This window comes from Rhineura floridana, chromosome 2, assembly GCF_030035675.1.
Source record: "Rhineura floridana isolate rRhiFlo1 chromosome 2, rRhiFlo1.hap2, whole genome shotgun sequence".
Taxonomy (NCBI): domain Eukaryota; kingdom Metazoa; phylum Chordata; class Lepidosauria; order Squamata; family Rhineuridae; genus Rhineura; species Rhineura floridana.
The window spans coordinates 58810171-58836229 of NC_084481.1; the positions used below are offsets into that span (position 1 = coordinate 58810171).

Genomic DNA, 26059 nt, shown 5'->3' on the forward strand with positions numbered 1-26059 from the left:
AAGTATAGAATCAGATGAATATGTACAGAATGTACTTCTGGAAAATATGAAATACTTATGCTTATCATGAAGAGTGTGCGTTCAGATGCTGCAGAGCCAACCCGAAGAATTATTGTTTTTAGCAGACAGAGCTAACCTGGGCCAATTTTATACATCAAAGAGGGATTTTCCAGTTCCACCTGCATATCCAAGGAAGCAGAGTATCTTCAGCAAAAAATATCATTCTACACTTTACCACTGGAAAGACATCTGGAACAAACCCATCTTTCTTTTCATTTTTTCCTCCAAACTGAGATTAGTATACACCTCACATGCCTTCAGACAACCATCAACCAGAGGAACAAGGGAAAAGAGAAAAGGAAACCATGAATTACTTGCAAATGTTAAAGAGCATGAAAGAGAGAGAGAAAATCCCTTGTGACACAAAGGCCAGCACTGGTAAGGTCTAGTTAAAACAAAACAAAACAAAAATAACAGCAACAAACGTAACGCCCAAGCCATTTTCCTAGGTCGCTCTGTCTGGAGTCTAAAGGGAAATGGCAGATGGTTATATGAAAGTGATAGCACAAAGCAACAAGGTCAGATGTGCTGAGCTGAGCTAAGCGGTTAGCAAAATAAATGTACTCAAGTTCAAGGACTTAATCAGCACGTTGCCTCCAAAGGGAGAACCTTGCTTCTTAATTTTTTTTTCATCTCGTTTCTGAAGCAGTAAACAACCAGTTTGTCCAGCCCATCAGACCTTTAAAACAAAGCCTCTGGAGACACATCAACCTTCAGGCGGAACAGCCATCCACCCACACAACAGATAGCAATGAAGGCAACAGCCAATTGAAAGAGTGGGGAGAAAGGGTAACAGGGAATATTTCACAATTGTTCTTCAACCAGTTTAAAAGATGAATTTTTTTAATGCAGCCTTGCAGGTATTGGATCTTTCTTCCTTTCTCCCACATCCCTGTTTGAACAACACAAAATTATGCTTAAAAGTCGTCCTATTTTTAAAGCTGCTCTGTGTGTGAACAAGCCCCTAGAAGAACACAAGAGGCACAGAAGGAGCTTAATTTGATTATTTCTCAACAACAACTGAAAGTACAGAGCCATACAGTATCCAGACAATGGGATAAAATGGATTTCAGAAAAGAGGAAAAAATGAATGCAACACATGGAGATTGGCTGCCAAACAACTCACAATTCCTTTCCTTCTCTACTTCCCTTGCTTCAACTCTCAGCCTAACAACATTGGAATAAGAATCTTTCATTGTAAACGAGGTTTCTAAAAAACATTTGTAAAAACAGGCCTTCTTCACAGGGGGAAATGGACACACTGTGTGTAACTGCAGCCTCTCTTTCATTCACATTTACAGAATATGAACATTTAACTGCCTTCATTAAAGGTTCACCTTTATATTAGCATTTAAAATTGGAAGTATGGATCTTGTCAGTCCTTAATCATACAGCCACGAGAGTGACTGTATACTATAGCCAGCATGGATTTTTCACATTCTGCAATGTTAAATTGAAAATAACCCCATGCCATCCTGATCCTTCCCATAAACTCATTTCAAAACAAAACCTTACAAAACTTATAGTTCACAGAAACGCTTGCTTAACAACCCTGTAAATTTTCATGGTGATACACAAAACAGTCAGAGAGAATACAGAGTTCAAAGTCTAAAAAGAGGGGGGAAACCTGAAGCCCTTTTGGACTTTTTTCTGTCAGAGTTCTCATAATCTGTTGAAATTCATTAAAAATCAGCCATGGTCACAGAGGACCTGTAATCCTATTACTGATCTTGCCCCGTGTTCTGACCTTCATCTTCTGCAGTTTAAAAGTTAAAATGCCTGGCTGATTTTTAATTAATTTAAGATATTTTGTCTTGAACCCAATTATAATGTCGGGCATGGTCAGTAAGAACCAAGTGTCAGTGATCTAAAAGCCAGACTCACAGCTGCTGGGCTTGCCTAATCAGGGGGCCACACCCACACCAGACTTTGATTTCACTTGAGACAGTCATGGCTTCCCCCAAAGAATCCTGGGAAGTGTAGTTTGTGAAGGGTGCTGAGAGTCTTATTCCACTGAGAGAGCTTCAGTGGCCAGAGTGGTTTAACAGTCAGCCACACTGATTGAAGGTCTGTGAGGGGAACAGGGAGTCTCCTAGCAACTCTCAGCACCCTTCACTAACTACACTTCCCAGGATTCTTTCAGAGAAGTCATGACTGTCCAAAGTGAAATAAGGTCTGGTGTGGATGTGGCCACGGACAGCTTTGGTTTAAATTTGGGTGGGAGGCTACATGTGCCTACTGTAGAATAAAAAGGTGGGGGAAACCCTGAAAAGCAATGATACTGTTCACAAAGTTTTCCTTTTGGAAAAGAAAAGGGCTTCCCCTCTGGCCAATGCCCACCCGCCCACTCTCCTCCCCTCCCCTTCCTCCTCTCCTCTCTGCCCCTCCCCCGGGTCAGTGTTGGACTACAACCTGGGTTCGAATCCCCACACAGCCATGAAGCTCACTGGGTGACCTTGGGCCAGTCACTACCTCTCAGCCTCAGAGGAAAAGCAATGGTAAAACCACCTCTGAATACTGTTTACCATGAAAACCCTATTCATAGGGTCGCCATAAGTCGGGATCGACTTGAAGGCAGTCCATTTCCATTTTCAGCATGATTGCACAGAAATCTATCTCATTGAACTCAGAAAGTATGCAAATGATCAAACCCACCCTCACTTCTCCTCCCTCCTATCCCCTCCCTCTTGCCCCTTCCCACCCCCTTCCCACCCCCTTCCTTTGCCCCTTCCTTTGCCCCTTCCTTTGCCCCTTCCTATCCTCCCCCTTCCCCTAGGTTTTTTGCCTATTAGTGAATTATTTCTCCATGTTGTGGATTTGTTACTGTGCTCTGTTTGCAGCAGAAAAAACTTACAGGATAATTCACTTGTGTATCATTAATCTATGGAAATCAACAATGTACATCTTAACATTAAAAAAATAAATCCAGGATTTGCTGTTTGTCACACTCACCAAAATATACAGCGCTAGAAAAAAGCCTGGAATTTGGATGCAACAGGAGCATAAGAAGACCCCCTGATGCCTCCTTGTCCTGAACTGTATGTAATTTCAGTTTTCAATTAGAACATCCAACATTGGGAAATGCATTCTCTGTCCTGCTGATATCAGACCATGTGAACTCTTGCACATATTTCCTGACTTAAAACACAAAAACCAAAGCAGTTTGCACTTCTTTGATGGCAAGAGTCCATGCTTGAGTACTAAGACGGCCCACCCAGATGCTGGCCTGTATGTGACTTTTTCTAGATTCTATGCAGTTAACACACCCAGCAGTTGGCTAATATAGCAATCATGAACTGAGGAGACAGGAAACCTGAATTATCATCATCTGGTATTTGTTAAAAGTTTTTTTAAATTAATACATACACTGATGGCCCATAGTGCTTGAAGATGTCACACCATTACTTGATAATTCCGGCCACTCCCCATTACATACCAAAAACTAGCTTGATCAGCATAGACTGCACAATTCGGAAGAGTGAGTGTTGTCCAAACCCCTCATGATAGTTCATCTTTCATTCTCCCACTACTGGTTTAGTGCTACAACCAATGGGAGTCGAAAGCTGGTTGTTTGCAGGAGCCCTCAGGCAGAGCTGCAAATACACAAACAGGAACGGGGGGGGGGGGAGAAAGAATGTATCCTTAGGTGTAGAAATGAGCTCCCCAAATATTTCATCTTCCATTCCCATTTTCAAAGTAAGTTTCAAACCTATATGATTGTGATAAATGTGCCTGAAAGTGCTCAGAAGGCTAGAGGAGTTGCTTGGTAAGTAAGACATTCGAAACAGGACTTCAAGAGTCTGCACAGTTCCTTGCAGTGACTAGAAAATTGGAGATTCATGCAAATGCAGAAGGGGAGGTATTCCTGCAAATTTGTTATCTACTCCAGCTCCTCAAAACCACTAATTTAAGAACCTATAGCAGGGATTGCCAACCTTTTTGGACCAGAAGGCATACTTCAAATTTTGAGATAGTGCTGGGGATACCAGTCACAAAATGGCTGCCATGGGGGCACGGCTAATACAAAATTGGACAGTAGTCATGGGGAAGCTTTTCCCATAATTATATTTCCATACATACTTGACCTGTTGAATTTCTGCCTGCCATATAGCTGTTAAAGACACAAGAAGCCTCTTTTCCCCCCATGTCAACCCTAAACCAAAGCCTAGGCTGCCATCCTGTATATGCTTACCTGGAAGTAAGCCCCATTAAAGAGCCTTCCTTCTTAGTACATATGTATACCACTGTACTGTAAGTTAACGATTCTAAATGAGTCCCTGGTCTTTAGCTCCTAAAGAGCAGGAGACATGCCTAAGGCTCTCTGCAAACTTTTCACATTTACCTTTTGCAGCGAGGGGCTTTCTTTAACATTCACCCACACTTATTGTGTAGTAGGATTTGCAAAAAATAATTTCTAAGCAAACCTAATCTCAAGCAAACCCAACACATGAAAGATGCATCCTGGTTGCTAGGGTAAAAGGAAGAGCAAACCACAGAGATTCCAAGGACAGGGGGGGGGGAGAGAGACAAAAGCAGGAGAAGTGCACTAAAAAGGAGGGCAAAGCAGCAGCTCTCTCGGACCCCAAGGCTTCCTATTGCCTGATATCCAAGCAACTCACTTACCAATCACAGCTCTGACTTCACTCACTAATTAATAATACTGAGAGGTAAGAGTCGCCAAGCTGACTCATTTCACAGAAATTGCTTAGAGGGGTATCTGCACATTTTGCTCCATAACTTCCCTTCGAGGTGGGCTAGAGGCTTAGTTTTTTTAAAAAAAGAAAGGTCAGATTCTGAGCTACCTGCTGGGGACACCAATGAAGGCCTCTGTGGGCATCACAGCACCTGTAGGTGACAGTCCGATGACCCTTAACCTATAGAATTCAGAAGGTTGGTTGGTTTATTTAATTATTTTATTTATATCCTGCTCTTCCTCCAGCAGGAGCCCAGGGCGGCAAAACCCCCCACTAAAAACACTTTAAAACATCATAAAAACAGACTTTAAACTGCATTAAAACAAAACATCTTTAAAAACATTTTTTTAAAAAAGCTTCCAAGACATCTTTTTTAAAAAGGTTAAAAACTTTTTTTAAAAAAAGGTTTAACAACATATTAAAAAGTAATTCCAACACAGATATTGCTCTAAAACAGGTGTAGGGAACCCTCTCGATGTTGCTGAACTACAACTACCATCATCCCTGATTACAAACCATGCTGGCTGGGGCTGATGAGAATTGAAGTTCAGCAACATCTGGAGGGCCAAAAGTTCCCCACACCTGGCCTATAGTTACAAGGAAAGCACATTGTTCTAAACTGTACAAGGATCTCAGATACTTTCAAATGTGACCTAACCACCTCCAAGCTGATTATCGGAGCAAAATTTTGCACATATGTAGCAATTTCCTTTGAATCCCCCCCCCCAAAAAAATCCTTGGGTTCTATCCTCTGGCTCTCAGATCCGTATCTGGCTTCTACCTGTAGCTTTGCTTGTCCCCTCACAGATGTCAGAACATCAGACAATCTTGTTCAGCAGTGAGCTCTCAATATACAGATATGCCATTGTGAATCTCATTCCAGCTTTGACATCGTTGTTTACCTCTGCTCCTTCCTAAGCCCCATCTGCACTATATATTTAAAGCAGTATCACATCATTTTAAATAAGTCATGGCTTCCCCAAAGAATCCGAGAAACTGTGGTTTGTTAAGGGTGCTGAGAGTTGTTAACAGACCCCCTATTCAGAGTGATTTATCTATCAATCCCTTTTCCCTGGAAACTCTGGAACTGTAGTTCTGTAAGGGAATAGGGGGTCTCCTAACAACTCTCAGCACCCTTAACAAAGTACACTTCCCAGGATTCTTTGGGGGAAGCCATGACTGTTTAAAGTGGTATAATACTACTTTAAATGTATGGTGCTGATAGGGCTTTTGTCTCTGGAAAAGAAGGCCCATTACCTTCTCGCTACTGCCTCAACATCCTCCACACAGGCATATCCCATCCCAAATGAGGCAGAACACCGCTAGTCAAGACCCATTTGCCCTGCTACGCTGAGTACCATGGAAACAGGTGGGTGCCCCCCCCCCATGAGACTAAGGTGGTCATTTTTCCTCTTCAGGGCCCAAGAGGCAATCAGCCTTAATATGGGCCTTTTTCTCTCTCACACACACACACCTGTTCTTTATAAATTCTGTTCTAGTTATTTATCAGTTAAGATGGCAACCCCCACCCTATAAAGACAATGAAAAAAATAAAATGGAATCACACACACACACGATATACAAAACAGGAAAAACTGAAGTGTCACCGCAAGAAATGTTTTTTAAAAAGTCACAGCAATCCCCAAACAGTCTTAAACAGCAACACCATCCTCACAGCTAATAACTTGTTTTGCTGCTAACATCTGTGCTGGGTAGCCTTCTTAAAAAAGAAAAACACGTAGACACAATGTACAGAGTGCAAAAGATTATTTCAAAACAATCATTTACAGATTACTAATCAAATTTAGCACTCATTTTAAATGAATGACACTTGGCTGCTCATCAGGTAGGACAGGAGGAGAAACATAAGACAATGTGGTGTCTGCAGATTTGGGAGAGGAGATTTCCACAGACACTCTGCAGATTACAGCTTGCTTAGCTTTCCAGCATGTGGAATCCTTAAACTGCAAACACCCAATCCATAGCCAAGCCAAGCCACTGTGGTGCAGTTTGGATCAGATTGCCCTACCACGACTTCTAAAATGCACAGAAGGGAAGAGGGATCTCGGCACTTACTCTTCACTCTTATGCATGTTCCTCTTAGCACATGCAACAGCCTTCTCTATGCTAAGCCATCTGTTTTAGGGCTAATTCAAGCATCTGGTAGCCTCTCCACATGCAGGCATTTGCATGGCTGCTGGGGAGGAATCACAGGGACTATTTTGTCATCTCTGGTAGGTAAAGTTGACAGCTGCTGCTACCTTCTCTTTCTCATCCCTTTTCAGTTTTTATGTGATAGACTGGGTGTTGCTGGAAACCATTTCCAATGTGGAATAGGCAGGCTATCTTTCAATTTTTTTTATAAAAAGTTCAACATCTCACTTTGTTTCTGAATATTTTTCCCGAAGTACTCTGGATCACGGCTATCTATAAAACCCTTGGTTCTTCTTAGACGGAAACCAAAGCAGAATCACTATAAACACACTCTGATGTGGCCTTTACTTTTTTGCATTGCATATTAGCCAAGGGCTCTGTATTGGCAATAGGGAACTTTTCATATTCTGCTTAAAAATATGTCCTGCAGGAGAACATTCACCTGTTGAACAGTTCAAATCTCAAGCAGTCCTGAAGTATCTTTGCACTGGTAAAATAGTTACTCGTTTTAGAGTTGTATGTGAAGACTGAAAGAGCCTGCAACAGAAGCATACAACTAAAATATATTTCCTGTATAAAGGACATAATGAGTATCACTATGTGAAGGATACTTTACTTGATTAGGTAAGAAAATGTCACATCCTTGGGATAACTTGTACACTTTACAAGTTATGCAGTTATGAAAATATATACAGAAAGAAGATTATGCCCAACAGGAGCAAAAGGCTCTGGTAAGCCATTGTCTGATTTCCAATTTCTGCCTGCCAATGCAATGGCTGTACAATTACACCTTACTGCTTATGCTATCCAGAACTGTTACACTCACCTAATTTGCATGGAACACTATTCCACCAAACTATGGCTTACCGTGAACAGGCAACTGTATTGCTGCACACAGAGAAAACCACAGCTGCTTCACTCCTCCTATGCAGAAGCTATCCCATGGTTTGGCTCAGAGTTACTGCTGACCTCGTGGCCATAGTTTGGTTCCCCCCCCCGAAAAACATGAACAGTAAGCCTAGCACAAACCATGGTTACAGCTCATGGTTTGTTTGCAGTGAGACAACCACAAGCCTAGGTTCAGAGATAATGCTAAGACAAAACATTACTTAGCTACCGGTAGAGCAACAGCTATAGGAGTAGGTGAGATGTGGCTGCAATTTTCTCCTTCTGCACCAGTACACTTGCTCATTCACAAGCCATAGTTTGTCTTAAAGTTACAAAAGAAACCAGGCCACTGTCCATCTTCCCCAGAACCTTGCCAAAGGGCTATCTGGGACACAGATTGCCTTTTGCTGCTGAAGCCTGGTGCCCTTACACTTAACTCACAAAACAGTTATAAGGCAAATAAAGAGGAATTTACAATCTATCTGTAATTTAACACATCCAAAACACACTGCTGCTGCAGTGCCCCCTTCATTTTGTTGGGGCTTCCCACAGGCAGCCTACAGAAGCACATCTGAAATGAAGGGAATGCATGAAAACAGATTTCAGCAAAACACCGCACTCAAGTATAGTTGTCAGGATTTGTTTTTTAAAAAAGCAACAATTTTAGCTACTTTAATCATTAAGGTATAAGTTACTGTATTAGGAATAATTACTATTTTTTTCTGTACATCTATATCTTTTCAATTTTACTTCATTTTATTTTGTTACCTGAAAAGGTCCAATTGTATGATCGGCAACAGATTGGTCCATCTATATTAGTATTATTTCCTACTGGGATGATGATGATGATGATAGTGTTTAACAAAAGCAACATGTGATTGATGAGCATATTTTTACAAGAATTTCAGCACAAACCTTTAACATACACAAGGTGGAAATCCATGTGTATGTTTTGAATCAAATCTATCAATAAAGGAAGACAGGGAGGGGGGAATATTTGTCAGAACTGGAGCTGATGAGTCTGTTTTCTTATTCTCCCAGAATCCAGAGGTATAAAGTCAGAATCAGGAAATACAAAGGTACAGGAAATGTTTGTAGTCTTGCTTAAGCTACCATTTTTCTAAAAGCAACAGAAAGTTCCTAAACATGAGTACCACTGACCTTGTGGATGATAGTCCATTGCCCATGTTAATCCTCTAGGGCTGCCAACTTAGATTGACCCCCTCATTTAAAAAAAATCTGGAACTGAGGTGGAGGTTTGGGAGGAGGAAGGGTTGTGATCTGTGGGTTAGGTAGAATCTGGGTTACTTTGGTAATTTGACAGCATTATTTCTGTCTGTGTTACAATCACCATCTTCATTTCTTGCTCTTATTGTGTATTTTATTAGCTACACACAGTTTACAGCAGATTTTGTTTGTTAGTTTTAAATCTGATTTTATTTCCCATACCAAACTCCCACATGAACCACATCAGCCATCTTACAAACATCAGAGCTAAGAATACCTTATACCAAGTCAGACCATTGGGCCTTCTGTATTAGCATTATCTGTGCTAACTGGGATGATGCCGGATCACAGAACATTTCACATTTCCATTAAAAAATGCTGTGTTTGATAGAAGAGACTCAGAGAGATTTTCTTCTAGTTCATTTGGCACCCCTATTTGATCTTGAGCAAACACTTGCATGTGTGTTAAATACTTCTGCTTTTTCAATTCCATTCGGCCTCTCCTTAGTAAAATGCTTTATAGCAGCCCTCCCCAACCTTGTGCCCCTCCAGGTGCTGTTAGGCTCCAAATCCCACAACTAGCAAGCATGGACAACTGTCAGAAGATGGAGGTTGTTGGGGGTCCAACAACATCTGGATGGCACCAGGTTGTATAAAAGGATAAGCAAAGTGCTGTGAGCACAGCTGATCAGCTCTATAATTTTTATTAAAGGGTAAAGAGAGACCACCAAAGAGTTCATTTGGATGACCAGCCAAGGCTTCCCAATGCTAGTGGAGGCACATGTAAAGAGAGAGAACTAGAACAGAGGTATCCCACACAGATTTTTCTCGAGAAACCAGGTGCTCTTATTTAGCATGTTTGACCTCTACAAGCCACAAAGGATCAACACACTCCCTAGGCTGCAAACACACTTCGTCAGCATCTGGACAGCAGGTGCAGGGAATCTACTGACATGTCAGTGAAGAACTGGTGATGTCAATAATCAAAATTTCAAGCCAAGTGGCCCCTGCTTGACTGAGGTGCTGCTTTTCACGCATCTGCTTGCCACACTAAGCCTGCTGTGTCAGCAGCACATGCAGCTACCTTGCATTCTTTTCCCCCTGCATTTGGATGAAAGCCAGCATCTAAATAGAAGCAGAAAGATTTGGGGGAAATCCTCAGGTGATCAGCTACTTTTAAAACTGACATTTATGCTATCTAGATTGGTGATTCCCAGACTTTTTCCCCCATGGACCACTTGAAAATGCTGAGGGTGTTTGCAGACCACATAATGATTTTTCTGCCTGTTGTAGCAATTGCAGTGCACTGTGCTAGATGTTATATGATTTTTAATTACATTTTTATTGTAATAAAATGCATTACAATTTGAATTCCATAGAATACAATGAATAGACTATAAGAAATAAAAACAATAAAAATACAATTAAAAATCAAGATGACTACTTAATGCAATGGACGTGCTGTCTCCCATCTTCAACCACAAATCCACAGACATGCCGTGGGCAACCTGAATGACGCTTGTGGACCACTGATGGTCTGCAGACCACAGTTTGGGAACCCCTACTATCTGGTCAAGTTACTATCTTAACAAAAGGGATGAATGAGAGGCAAGAGTAGTAGGTTCATTCAGAGGTTTGGGTCTGTCGGTACAACCCTATAAAATAGAAGGATTAGGGGCTCATTAAAGCACAATATGGGCAGGCAGGAGGAGAGAGCAGACACTCCCACATAAACCCCCTCACCTTCCAGGTCCACTTTTTCTTTTGTACTTTCTTTTTCTCCCATCGTGGGCTTTAACACCAAAAATAAACACCAGTCAACAAATACTGCTAAAAATAAAAAGCAATTTCAGATTTCATGACTGGGCCCTTGGACACCAGCCTGCCCGGCCCACGGCACCATAGCCCAACACTCCCTCAATACAGGTGGCACAGGGCTAATAAGCCTGCCTATGTGCCCCACCTACCACTTGTGACATGTGAATGATGAGCGCACATAACCTGCATGCCTGCCATCACCCAAGATGGTGACAGGGGTGTTAGCCACCATCTTAGGTGACAGCAGGAGAGATAGATGGGGCATGCCTGCAGGCATAGCAATGTAAAACTCACTCTACCCCAGGAGTAGGTCAGAGAAGCATAGAGCCAGCATCAAGGGGGAAAGCGCAGACAGTTCAAAGAAGAGGAATACCTACTTCAGTATGCTTGAGCAAAAACTACAACAAGAGGAGATTATAATGGAGAACTCCATCCTTCCTTATTGGCTACAAGGGTGTATCAGAGTGCCATTCCTAACACAAGGAGGAGAAAAACTTGACATATAAAAATGGAAATGAACTGCCTTCAAGTCAATCCCGACTTATGGCTACCCTGTGAATAGGGTTTTCATGGTAAGCGGTATTCAGAGGGGGTTTATCATTGCCTCCCTCTGAGGCTAGTCCTTCCCAGCTGGCTAGGGCCTGCTCAGCTTGCCACAGCTGCACAAGCCAGCCCCTTCCTTGTCCGCAACTGCCAGCTGGGGGGCAACTGGGCTCCTTGGGACTATGCAGCTTGCTCACGGCTGCGCAGGTGGCAGGGCATGTAGCCCCTGAGCCACTCACTGTGGGAGTGATCTTTAGCTGGCCCTTGATGCCCAGGAGACACGAGCAGGGATTTGAACTCACAGACTCTGGACTCCCAGCCTGGCTCTCCTCCCCACTGTGCTATACCAGCTGTTATTGGACATATATTATACTGACAGTAATTAGAAATCAAATGTAATTACTTTGGGGAGGGGAAAGGCAAATGCCAATGAACTCTTCTCAATGTAAAATTAAGAATATACAGCTATGTGCCATTTACAGGTCATTTGGACAAAGGCATCTTCTATTCCACTACTGTTAATATGGGCTAGATGCAACCCATCTCTGTTACCTATACCTGAGATCATTTAACTGCTACAGATTGGACCTGGGGCCATGCATGCTCTGCTAATGAGCTACAACCTCTGCCTAGCAGTTGTGATAACAAACACAGTTGATCTGCTAAACTTGCAAATATAAAAATATATTCTCTCCCAAAAAAATCAACTTGCACATAGCAATCATTAAAACATTGAGAGAGATTAGCAAACTGTATCCGTAAACTACTTTTTTTAAAAAAGAAAGAAAGAATGATCAACATTTGTTCCTATAGAAATAAGGATACTCATTCCATCCCACCAGTTTCATTATTGAATTATAACAGATTGTAGCCACTAGCAGTACTGGAGGAGTGAGAAAATTTGGAAGAAAAAACAAAAACAAAGGCACTACGGCCAAGCCACATGTTATGCTAACTCTGAAGAGTGTTCAGCTTTACCTCCAAATTTTCTTTAATTTCTGGAGGCGCAGGGGGCACAACCCCTCCCCAAAACTGTAAGCCCCTCCCACCCACGGCTACCAGTGATGGTGGGGAAATCCCTTTGGTACTAATGAAGTCCTCCCCCACCTCCCCATTAATTGTAGCCGCAGCTGGGAACAGCCTTTTTCAGAGAGGTTTCATCTGAGTTGATACAAGATAAACTTCCCTCCCTGTATGCTTCCCTCCTTCCCCCGGTGGCACCCTTGGAAATTAAAGAAAGTCAGAAAGCAAAGGAGCATGCTACGCAGTTAGCATAAGTTGTCATTTGGCCCTTAGCCAGAAGAGGAATGCTATGCCTTCATTTAGAAAGCTGAGAACTCCAGCACTTATTTAAAAATCCCTGTGTGTTTCTAATCCTCATGAATGCAAATTTGGGTAATAATATGAAACTTATTCATTGGCCTTATTTGCTGCATTTAGATGTCATTTTCCTGGTCCTCCAAACCATATTTTGAAGCTCTAGGGTCAGAGTCCTTCCACCTTCTTCCTTTTCTTCCTCTACTTAGGTACCTGGTTTAATAAAACGCTTCCTGATTTGATCAAGCTACAGGGTGGTATTCAACTCACTTTTTGCACTAGTGCAAGGATTAGCGCTAGCTAATTTTCCTCCTCTCCTTCCTGCATCTACAGAAAAGGCCTGTTCTCTCATTGCCAGCCCCTGGACTCTCTCGGAGGTGGTGCACAGAGAAGGGCCTCAGATGACAATCTCTGAGTTGGGCAAGTTCATAATCAACTATGAAGCCTCTACTGATGAACACTTGGTGAAGGATTCATACATCTAACTGGGACTTTTGTAAATGATAAGCAAATTCCAGAACAGACATACATCATTCTAAAACTTGAAGATAAACTGAGATTTGGAAATGATATTCTTATTATAGGAATGTGTTAGTGTTATGTTTTGTTGTTGTTATGTGCGTTCAAGTCAATTACGACTTATGGTGACCTTATGAATCAGTGACCTCCAATAGCATCTGTCATGAACCACCATGTTCAGACCTTGCAAGTCCAGGTCTGTGGCTTCCTTTATGGAATCAATCCAGCTCTTGTTTGGCCTTCCTCTTTTTCTACTTCCTTCTGTTTTCCCCAACATTATTGTCTTTTCTAGTGAATCAGGTCTTCTCATGATGTGTCCAAAATAGGATAACCTCAGTTTCATTATTTTAGCTTCTAATGACAGTTCTGGTTTAATTTGTTCCAACACCCAATTATTTGTCTTTTTCGCAGTCCATGGTATCTGCAAAGCTCTCCTCCAACAACACATTTCAGATGAGTTGATTTTTCTCTTATCCGCTTTTTTCACTGTCCAACTTTCACGTCCATACACAGAAATCGGGAATACCATGGTCCGAATGATCCTGACTTTAGTGATACATCTTTGCATTTGAGGACTTTTTCTATTATCCATTATGTTTGCTTGTTTTTTAAAAAAAACAGCTCTTGGTCATATTCATGAATTTACATATCAACTTTTCTATTTATTCTTGTTTAGAAGCTCTGGGCACTTATTATAGAAGGGCAGGATATAAACATTAAATACCAATAAAATGTATTGTTCTATGTCCCTCTTAAGCCACACAGAGAACAAGTTCCTCGCACAATGAAATCATACAGCTGAAGGGCCAAGGGTTGTTTCATATTAGAGTTGCCACAAATGTGCGAGCCAATAATCAAATTATGTCAGCAACAGCTCGTTAGGCTACAGTCCCTTCTGCAGCCTCTGCCTTGGCCCCTTGCTTTTGACCATGTGTTCTCCATAAACATGAAATGTTACCAGAGACTGAGAAAAAGACTACCCTGCTGGAAGCACGGCGGCTTCAGCCTTATCCACTGGGGAAGGGCCATGGCTCAGTGACAGAGCACATACCTTGCAAGCAGAAGCTCCCAGGTCCAATCTCTGGCAACTCCAGGTACAGCTGGGAGAGACTCCCTGCCTGAAACCCTGGAAAGATGCTCCAAGTCAGTGTGGACCGTAGTCAGAGCCGCCCCAGGCACCGGGAAGCGGGGCAGTTGCCCCGGGCCCTGCACTTTGGGGTGGGGGCCTCGCTTGGTGATCTGCATATAAAAGCAGTAGTGAGCTGAGGGGAGCGTAGAAACGAGCCGGGAGGAAGAGGTGCGGCAGCGGTCTCCTGATGGCCGCGGTAGCAAGCTGGGAAGGAGAAAACCTCGCAGTGAGAAACGCTAAGCAAGTCTACAACAAAGGCTGCAAAAAAGGGAGCTGCAGCCGAAAAATACAAAGCTGCCGCTGCAGCCGACGAAGGCTGCAAAAAAGGGAGCCACAGACACAAGCTCCTAGCAGCCGAAATACAAAGCCTCCACCGCTACCTGGAGGAAAGGATATATAGAGAGAGAAAGAATGGGGGGGGCAACTATGCTTTCGACCTGGGCCCTGCACATGCTAAGGGAGGGCCTGACCGTAGTGAGCTAAATGGACCAAGGATCTGACTCAGTATAAGGCAGCTTCAGCTTTATCTTTCAGAGTCACCATCCAAACGTCACTGTGCACAACCCAGAGAAAGAGAGGGCTGATTCAGACCTTCTTCCTCCCAATTTTCAAATGCAAGGAGAAGGAAGGACGATGAAGGGAAACACTCAGTAGAAGTTCCTTGAACGAGTGGTGGCAGGCCAGCTCCAGACACTCTTGGATGAGACTGATTATCTGGATCCATTTCAGTCGGGTTTCAGGCCTGGTTTTGGCATGGAAACAGCCTTGGTCACCCTGTATGAACGACTGGCTGAGTTGGGAGTGGGAGGGACTACATGGCAGTGGTTCCGCTCCTCCTTGGCGGGTCAGCTCCAGAACGTGGTGCTTGGGGAACATTGCTCGGCACCCTGGACTCTCCAATATGGAGTTCCGCAGGGGTCAGTTCTGTCCTCCATGCTGCTCAACATCTACATGAGACCGTTGGGTGCAGTCATCCGGAGCTTTGGAGTGCGCTGCCATCAGTATGCTGATGACATGCAGCTCTATTTCTCCTTTTCATCTTCTTCAGGTGAGGCTGTCAATGTGCTGCACCGGTGCCTGCCTGAGACAATGGACTGGATGAGGCCTAATAAACTGAGGCTCAGTCCAGACAAGACTGAGATCCTGCTAGTGGGTGGTTCTTCTGACCGGATGGGGGATGTCCAACCTGTCCTGGATGGGGTTGCACTCCCCCTGAAGGAGCAGGTTCGTAGCTTAGGAGTTCTCCTAGAACCATCTCTGTCACTTGAGGCTCAGGTAGCCTCGGTGGCATGAAGTGCCTTTGACCAGCTTCGGTTGGTGGCCCAGCTACGCCCCTATCTGGGCAGGGATAACCTGGCTTCAGTTGTCCATGGTCTGGTAACCTCCAAGCTAGATTACTGCAATGCGCTCTACGTAGGGCTGCCTTTGAAGACGGTTCAGAAACTGCAGCTTGTGCAAAATGCAGCAGCCAGATTGGTAACAGGGACCAGACGGTTCGAACATATAAAACCGATTCTGGCCCGCTTGCATTGGCTGCCTGTGTTTCCGAGCTTGATTCAAGGTGCTGGTTTTAACCTAGAAAGCCTTACATGGCTTGGGACCACAATACCTGATAGAATGCCTCCCTCAACATGAACCCACCCGTACACTACACTCAACATCCAAGGCCCTCCTCCGGGTGCCTCCTTGGAGAGAAGCTGGGAGTCTGGCAACAAGAGAGAGGGCCTTCTCAGTGGTGGCCCGCAAATTATGGAATGATGTGTCTGATGAGGTGCGCCTGGCACCAACACTGTTAACTTTTCGGTGCCAGGTCAAGATTTTTCCTCTTCTCCCAGGCATTTTAGCATGTGTTTTTAAATTGCTTTTTAAAAATGTGTTTTTAAATTTGTATGTTTTTTAAAATATTTTTAATTGTTGTAAGCAGCCCTGAAAGCTTTGGCTATGGGGCGGTATACAAATGCAATAAATAAATAAATAAACACTGAGACTGAGGAGGAGGAAACTGACAGGCTACCCCCTGGACTGGTTTTATATAAGAAGGGAGACAAGAGGGGACTGACTGAGGGCAGACTGAGATTGGTGGGGCAGTACCCCATTTGCCCTAATGGATTAGCCTCGATTGCCAGCATGCACTGTCTCCACTACATGCCTTCCTGCATTCAGCACAAAAGTGTGAAAGGAGATTCCACGCACATTCAAGTGAACACACGTAGAAACATTGCCATGGGAGGAGGGGGAGGCTTTTAAGTGCATTCCGCTGGACGCAGTACACTCACCTTTCAAACCTTCGCACCAAACTCACAAAAGTCAGAAGGGGAGTCAACACATACAGTGACACTGAGAATGGATTCACATGTGTGCCCTTCCCCACCTTAAGTCCACGTGTGTTTATCCCAACGCATGGACAGGTCTACTGTTTACTCAGTGATTAATTTCTGAAATGAAATATTAGGTTGTGAGGCATGCCTTGGAGGTGCACTCTCTGAGCTAAAAGCTCTAATTCTAAATGTCTGGAGCTACTCAAGGTCATTTGGTAGTGATGAAATAGCACTCTGCACATTATCAAAGGCTGTCTCTTCTTCATTATGACTTTACACGATCTAAGGGTAAAAACTGATTATGGAGTTAAACCTTGGTGAAACCTAGTTCAAACGAAGCCCTGCGTGCACTGCACTCCATAGTTTAATAGCAGCTCCTGAAGACGGCAATTTGCAGACTCCAGTATGAACTTTTTTTTTTTAAAGAATATTGACATGGCTAACCAGATCAAAAGATCCAATCATAGCAAAACTAGTGTACAACCAACACCTGATCAAATTCAACATTTAGAATTTGACCATAAAAATAATTTAATAATTTAAAAGAATGTAATAAAAAGGAATGGAACAGAACTGGAATAGAACTAGGCTACAATTTACACCCCTTTGTCAAAAGAAATAAAAGATTTTTGGAGCAGTTGGCATCTTCCACTGGCTGCTTGAAAATTCTGTAACGATAAAAAGAAGAAAGCAGGATTGTGCTGCTGCTACTTTCTGGCTTCGAACACATCTTAAATGAGCCTGAAACAAAGAGGCATTCTGCAAGCATCATTAACAGGAAAAGATGCAAACAACATCTCTTGGGAAAGGGTACATTAATGTTCATTCCAAGATACAAATATGAAAAGTAAAAGGTCAACAAGAGTGGGTTGGCAAATCTGGGGTGGTACTATCATTGTCTTTCACTTTAAGTCTTCCAACCTTTCTTAGCAACAAAACTATAGCCTTGACATTTAGTAGCACAGGAAAACATGAATGAATTAAGCTGCTGGATGGCTTCATGGTTATTCAACATGCTAGAGTTCACGCGCAAAGCTTACATTATCAAAGGAGAGTTCTGTTGGGAAAATCCAGATTGACCCAACCATTTTAGAAAGAGAATACACTTCTTAATTCACATAATGTGCCAACCAGCAAGCCAAGTGTGTCATCATTCAACTTCCACATTGCAAGTTCTATCCTACTCACCCATCCAGTCCCAGTGAATCTGTTTCCTCAGGAAGCTGCATGTGTGTACGCTGTACTGAAACTAATTCGTCAACATTAAAAAAGAGCAGAAGTTGTATAGGACAAGTAGTGGCAGTCAGATCATGAGGAAGACTGGCTATAAGAATGCAAGAAGAGTCCTTCTGGATCAGCCCAAAGGCCAGAATCTAGGCCAGAATCTGTTCTCACAATGGCCAACCACACAGACTGATTAAATACTTCTATTCATAAACAAGATTGAACACCTCCATTCTAGATATATAGACACAAATGTGGGTATCTCTTGCACAGGACAGCTTTCCCATTTATTCAAAGCAATGCATCATGTGCACAAATTTTGTAGCTAGACTTCAGCAAGCACAAGCACCAGGGAGACCCCTCCAAGGAGAATGGAGTAGGATTAACTGTTATCAGCAGCACAGGGGTTGCAGGAGAAGTGGGTTGTTAGAAAAATGATGCTATGGAGAGGGCACGGGTCTATCCCCTGAATATTGATGAAACTGATTAAATGTTTTGGTGCATCAAAGCTTCAATAAATAGACTTATTCACGTGATAATCTGAAGTGAGTCTAATTACTATTGATTCTATGATATTACACAAATTTCTGTACTCACTCCGAATACTGTAAGTCACTTATCTTGCATTCTTGCCAAACTTTCTGTTTAAGTGTGGATTCTCACTACTCGGAGGAAGGGCCGCATACAAATTTAATAAATAAATAAATAGTATTATGTAATTTAATCAGCAGTAGGAGCCCAGTTGCCCCCCAGCTGGCAGTTGCGGACAAGGAAGGGGCTGGCTTGTGCAGCTGTGGCAAGCTGAGCAGGCCCTAGCCAGCTGGGGAGGACTAGCCTCAGAGGGAGGCAATGGTAAACCCCCTCTGAATACCGCTTACCATGAAAACCCTATTCACAGGGTAGCCATAAGTCAGGAATAACTTGAAGGCAGTCCATTTCCATTTTCAAGTAGCTTCATCCTATATTGCCCAAACCAACCATAGCCCTGTTACTAACCCACTGGAGCTTGCCCTTTAAAAAGAACTCTATCTATATTCAACCAAAACAGATGCAATTCCAGGGTAGGGGTCAGCTCCCCTTGCTTTTAAGAGTTTAAATTAGCATTTCAACCATCCCTAGATATTAACCACAGTAAAAAAAATGCATTTGAAAAAAGGTAACAGTATTTCAAAAAGTGGGAAAGGGATAAAGGACACTTCTCCAACCCCAACCCCTCCAGGACTTCTTCTGCTGTGCTATGTAGTAGAGGATGGAGGATACAAAAGCAGCGGGGGGGGATGCAATTCTAGAGTGAGAAAGTCCTGTTTTTCTTGCCTTGCCTACTGAAACACCCCTGTATAGTTGGAGAGAGTATGCCTCTGAATATTAATTGCTGAGGAGCACAAGTTGGGAGAGTACTCTTGTAACTCCATCTATATATCTGCTGGTGGGCTTCCGACAGGCATTTGGTTGGCCACTGTGACAACAGGATAGTGATCTTTTGGTCTGATCCAGCAGGGCTTTTCTTATGTAGTTCTGGATGGGGGAGTTTTTAACTTCACAGCACATTTTCCCCAAACCCTTGCTCTCTCGCTCTCTCCAGAATGCTTACAGTATTCAGAGACCAATTGCTTCTCTTCCCTGCCTTCTTATGTTCCATGGGGCAGGAGGTTGTTTTCAACTCACAGCCTAGCATTCCATGTCTCAACAACCATTATAGACTGTGTGAGTTTGCCTGGATGGTTCCTTAAGACCCTTTCTGTCCAGGCTCAGCTGCCATCAGCATTATGTACTGAAACTGACAGATTCTTGTCAGGCAGTTGGATTTTTTTTTTTTTACATTTTCTTTTCACTTACAAACTTTTATTTATAGGAACATACTGAATCAGACCCTTGGTCCATCTAGCTCAGTATTGTCTAAACCAGTGTTCTTCAACTTTGGGTTCCCATGTTGTTGGACTACAACTCCCATGACCAGTGGCTAAGTTGGCTGGGGATGATGGGAGTTGTAGTCCAACAACATCTGGGGGCCCAATGTTGAAAACGTGACTGGCAGCAGCTCTGCGGGGTCTAACCATAGGAATCTCGGTATTGTCTACCCTAACTAGCAGCAGCTCTCCGGGTTCTCAGGTGGAAATCTCTCCCAGCCCTACCTGGAGATGCCAGAGACTGAACCTGGGTCCTTCTGCATTCAAGGCAGATGCTCTGCCATTGATCTAAGACTCTTCCCTATTCTCTGTTCACCATATTAGAAGGAATAATACTATGAGAAAGATCCACATGGGCAAAGGTCTATACAAGTACTTGATCCAAGTATGGGAATTATCAACTGAGCAGTCAAAAACTACACTGATGCAGATGTCTGTAAATGGGAAAGACTTTTAGATCATATATTACAGCCACTTGATTCAAGACTCTGGAATTCATAAGTGAACCCATATCTGCATCAAAGCTGTAAACTTAAATAATCTTCTAGAACAGGGATAGATGGAGGTGGTAGAAAAATATAAGCAAGTCAAGCACATGACATAACAGAAATGATCTCACTGCTGCTTTCCATAAAAGACATAATTGCTTCTGTTGATGTTGAATTACTACTCTCTCTCCTTTTCTTTTCTTTTTTGCATATTTTATTACTGAAGGCTCCATCTAGCAAGATGCAATTGCAAAATTTAGAGTGGTGCAAGTACAGACAAAAAGAAAATGTATTCCTGTCTGCTTCCTTTGAGACACATCTTTGCTTCTGGCTGGATTTGAACTCACATTTGACACACACACACAAGTTATTGCTACAAAGGCTGATTTCCAGAATAAATTATGCCAAAGGTAAAGAAACAGGAATTACGATGATGCTACTAATGGCAAAGCCCATGCCTGGAGCACGAAGCACTTTAAAAAGAACTCACTTCTTGAAAATGTGCAGGCTTACTCTCAAAGCAATTCAAGAGAATTTTCACTGTTATTGCAAAACTATTCACACTGTCTCCTTCAAATCACTGTTTGCATATCACTTCTTCATTAAATTTATTGTTCCTAATTATTTAGGGCATATCCTGTGGAGTTTTTATTCCCTAAACTGAAATCCACAGACAGAAAGCAGCCCTGAAAATTGATTCCCTTCCTTCTGTATTAAATACTTAGGTCCTGAAGTAGTAAGAAAATGCAATGAATACTACTGTTGAAAGCAGAATTAAAGTCCCAACGTCTGTCTGAAGCAAAAAAGGGGGGTGCCACACCCTTTTCACCTCACTAAGATTTGCAGCTTGCCATGAAGACTGTAGACACAGCTGCCATGCAATGGGTCCTATTAAATCACTTAAGAAACAAAAGGCAAGGAAAGCCCAAAACCGAATCGCTTCCAGCGCACCAAACCACTGCATTCAATAACTAACTAAAGTTGCAATCACTACACACATTTCCTTGGGAATCTATTAAAACGAAATCAGTGGGACTTCACTTCCCGGTAAATGGGCATATATAGTATCGGATTGCAAAAGCCCCTGTTGGGGAAAGCTCACATTTTCAACCCCCTCTTCCCCTTTCTCCGATTTAACAACAAAGCAAACAGCCAACAACAACAAAACGTGCAGGTTTTCAACTTTGACTGGACGGCAGTGATTTCCCCGCCCTTCCAGGTTTTCCTACTGTTCCTCGCCCCCCCCCCTCTCTTTCCCTCTCCCATTGCAAATGAGATGCAGATCTTTCTTTGGAAGAGCACAGTAATAGTAGCAGTAGTAGTAACTCTGAATGGCCGCCTACACCACAATAACTTCAGCTGGAACCTGAATCTCATCGGGATCATGCAGTTGCAAAACCATACGTGGCTTGCGTCTTTCGCTTAACCGGGGGAAAGCGCAAGAAGAAGGGTGAAGGATCGCTTGCTTTTAGGAACAGGGAAGAAGGACGCGGAGATGAAAGCCCGTGCCAGCAACACCCGTTCACTTCCTCCTCCTCCTCCTCTTCACACTCACACAGAAGTAGCAAGAGCCGATCTGCCTGCCGCGCACACCGCAGCCAGTTGCCCCATTCCCCCTTTTCAAACAATGGATCAGCTGCTCCCCACAGGCAGTTGGGCACCATCGCCCAACTCCGAGCCGCCCGTTTTCCCCTTGAAAGGGAGGGGAACCACACCTAACGATCTCAACGGGACAGAAGTCCCCTTGTATGCTCCAATCTCCAGCATGGCTGAAAAGGAAGGGAGGGAGGGAGGGAGGGAGAGGGGGTCGAGAATAGCCCCCCCCCTGTCTCCCTTGGGCTGCCTCAGCCGCACTGGCCTCGGGAGAAGAGAGAAGGGGCAGGAAGAGGGTCGCGCTCTGGCGTCTTCACTCACCAAAACGACAGCGAATCTTTCCTCCAGTTCTCCCGGCTCGGGCATGGGCAGCTTGAGAGGCATATTGTGCGCCCTGAAGTCCGTCTGCTGAGAGTCCATGCTCCCTGCATTGCCCATGGCGACGGCCCTTCCTCGGGAAGGGGGGCGGGGGAGATCCGTCCACCTCTCTCTCAAGCTGCTGCCAGGCTTCGGCTCCCACACGCACCACCGGGACGCCGCGGGGTCGCTCCTCGCTGCTCCGTTATTCCTTCACCGCCCACACCGATCCTCCCCCCAGCCCAACTCGCCGCCGCCACCAACACCCCTCAAAAAAATGGAAAAATGAGAGCCACGGGGAGGCGAGTCGCCCAGATCTCCGTCTCTCTCTAAGGCTGGCCGTGGAAATGTTCGCCTTCCACCTTCATGCTCTCCCTTCTCTTCCTCCTCCTCCTTCCCAGCACAATCCCTTTCTTCGAGAGGTGCTAAAGGGGAGCCGGGATCTTAGCGGCTGCATGTTGCACAATTTCCACTCCAAGCAGTCCCGACGGGGGAAAGCATGGCTCGGGCGGAGCGGTCCTCAACAAGCCCGGCCGTCGCCTCTCGATTCGTTGCAGCGGGCGCCGGGATCGCTTCCACCACGCGCAACGCCTACAAAGCGCAACTAGAAGAAGACCAGCGGCAGCCGACGAACCAGACAGACAAACGCGCACCACAGCACAAAGCCCCCTTTCTGCAGCCACCTCCTACAGAGCTGATCCCCGCCTCCGGCCCCGGGGAAAGCTGGGAATCGTAGTCCTTATCGGATGTCCTCGTGCACCAACATTCCAAGCAGCTTACCAGGTCCTGCGTAACTAAAACATTAATTCACTAATAGGCAAAAAACCTTGCGGTTTAAGAACATACCTATAGCCCACAGCTATTCTATCAAACTTTAAAAAGCAGGGAAATTGGGCAGCTATAGTGAATGCACCAGGGGAGCAGGAGACCTGAACTCCTTTCTGAGATATTGTACTGCCCTACAAACTGGTCAAAATGGAAACACAATTTGGGTTGGTCTTTCACAGTCCAATCCACTTCTTGTGTAGCTTGGAAGAATTTGGCAACATGTGCCTCTGAGCATATGGTGAGTGGTGGCAACACTTGCCATCTCCAAAGATAGAGAATTATATTTTTGTATGTTTGCTGGTGTTCTTACTTTGCTTCTTTCCTGTGTTATTAATGTTTCAACAGAGAATCTACACTAGAAAAATTTATTTTCCTCATTATTCATCCCAGAAATCTGTGTCAATTTTATTTTTTATTAATTTCAAAGCCTTTTTATTGGTCAGTGTCATATGATGGTGAAGACAGCCTTTTGTGTTTCAAATTGGAGGTTATGTTCTATTTCTATTTTTGGTGCATTAACAGTGGAGTTTGGACCTGCAGTTTGATGAAAAATCAGACTGATTCCAATATGTTGCTACTTCAGCAATGACTCTAGCTGTTGGAAAAAAGCGGATGCATATTTTCAGTCTGCTATGTTTAAACCACTTCATTTAAGGCAAGGTGGACACAGTCAATTAAAAACATAGAGCACACCTAGCATTTTGCTAGAATATATTTCACCTCCCACTGTTTTATCTTGTGCAAATCGAGACACTCCTGAGGTCCACTGGAGACTATTCTGCAGAAGTCAGTGCCATTATTCCACAATTATGTTTGGAGTTTTTTTAGTATAAATTTTGCAAAGAGTTGCTGTACTTCACATATTCACACAAATAGAAACAAAAGAAAATGATTTCCTATAGGAAACTTCACTAAAATTGCAAAGGAAGTCAGACATATTCAAAGTGACCATCTGAACTATATCAACTGTCTTAATAATGTTGCTTCTTCCCTGCTAAAACAAGATCAGCACAGCACATGTCCTTCTATTATTTGGGCTGATTGCAGGTATTGCCACCACTCACCATATGCTCAGAGGTACATTTTACCAAATTCTTCCAAGCTACACAGGAAATGGATTGGACTGTGAAAGACCAACCGAAATGGTGTTTGCATTTTGACCAATTTGTAGGGCAGACCAATATCTTGGAGAGGAATTCAGGTCTCCTGCTCCCCTGGTGTATCCAGTATAGCTGCCCAATTTCCCTGCTTTTTAAAGTTTGATAGAATAGCTGTGGGCTATAGGTATGTTCTTAAACCACAAGGTTTTTTGCCTATTAGTGAATTTCCCTCCTTTTTAATCCGGGAGGTAAGAAATGGGATCCTGTGCAAGTTTGCTGAGAATGGATGGATCATTTGCATGCTTATTGAGTTCAATGGCATTTACTCCCCTGCAATCATGCTTAGGATAGGTGAAACTGACCACAGAGGATGGAGGGGGGAGGAGGGAGGGGAGGAAATGCAGAGGGGAGGACTGGGAGGGGAGCAGGCAGGATGGGGAGGGGAGGAGAAGGACAGGTTTGATCATTTACATGTTTATTAAATTCAGTGCGATTTACTCCCACGCAATCATGCTTAGGTTAGGTAAAACTGACGGGGGGGGGAAGGAGGGCTGGAGTGGGCAGGGGAGGAGGAAGGGAGAGGAGAGGAGAGGAGAGGGGACAAGCAGGTCTGATCATTTGCATGCTTATTTTCAATGGGATTTACTCCTATGCAATCTTGGTTAGGATAGGAAACACTGACCATGGAGGAGGAGGAGTGGGAGTGGGAAGGAGCTTATTGGAGGGGGGCAAAGGAAGGTGGAGGGGAGGGCAGGTTTGATAATTTGCATGCTTATAGAGTTCAATGGTATTTACTTCCGTGCAATCATGTTTAAGATAGGTAAAACTGACCGTGGGGAGGAGGAAGGGGAGGAGGGGGAAGGGGAAGGAGAAAGAGGAGATTGGAAGAGGATGGGGAGTGAGGGGCAAAGGAAGGGGGAGGGAAGGGGCAAGAGGAGGGGATAGGAGGAAGGAGAAGGGAGGGTGGGTTTGATCATTTGCATATTTTGAGTTCAGTGGGATTTATTTCTATGCAATCATGTTTGAAAATAAAAATGGACTGCCTTCAAGTCAATCCCCACCTATTGCGACCCTTTGAATAGGGTTTTCATGGTAAACGGTATTCAGAGATGATTTCACCATTGCCTTCCTCTGAGGCTAAGAGGCAGTGACTGGCCCAAGGTCACCCAGTCAGCTTCATGGCTGTGTGGGGATTCGAACCCTGGTCTCCCAGGTCGTAGTCCAACACTGATCCAGGGAAGGGGCAGGGAGTGGGAGGGGAGGAGATTGGGTGGGTGGGCACTGGGCAGAAGGGAAGCCCCTTTCCTTTCCAAAAGGAAAACATTGTAAACAGAATCATTCTTTTTCAGGCTTTCCCCCACCTTTTTATTCTACAGCAGACACATGTAGCCTCCCACCCAAATTTAAACCAAAGCTTTCCCTGGCCACATCCACACCAGGCCTTTATTTCACTTTGGACAGTCATGGCTTCTCTCAAAGAATCCTGGAAAGTGTAGTTAGTGAAGGGTGCTGAGAGTTGCTAGGAGACACCCTGTTCCCCTCACAGACCTTCAATCAGAGTGGCTGACTGTTAAACCATTCTCTCAGGGGAACAGGAGTCTCTTAGCACCCTTCACAAACTACACTTCCCAGGATTCTCTGAGGGAAGCCATGACTGTCTCACTGAAATCAAAGTCTGGTGTGGGTGTGGCCCCCTCATTAGGCAAGCCCAGCAGCTGTGAGGCTTTTAGAACTCTGACAGTTGGTTCTTACTGAGCATGCTCCGCGTTATCATTGAGTCCCAGCCAAAATTTATTAAATTAATTAAAAATCAGACAGGCATTTTTTAAACTTTTAAACTGCAGCAGATGAAGGTCAGAGTATGGGGCAACGTCAGTATTAGGATTACAGGTACT

The 26059-nt window shown here is 43.9% G+C and overlaps 1 protein-coding gene across 5 annotated transcripts in view; it reads right to left on the reverse strand.

Annotated features, from left to right (window-relative positions):
* The window catches only part of FMNL2 (formin like 2), a 262344-nt gene extending 239432 nt beyond the window's left edge, over positions 1-22912 (reverse strand). For 3 of the 5 annotated variants that reach the window (XM_061608771.1, XM_061608773.1, XM_061608772.1), the window contains exon 1: positions 22201-22911. In XM_061608771.1, the coding sequence (XP_061464755.1) occupies positions 22201-22317 (117 nt within the window). In that variant the 5' untranslated portion in view covers positions 22318-22911. Of the gene's footprint in view, positions 1-21841; positions 21861-22200 lie in introns of those variants that run through there. The other 2 variants (XM_061608774.1, XM_061608776.1) reach the window with 2 other exon arrangements.
* Positions 22913-26059: the final 3147 nt, after the last annotated feature.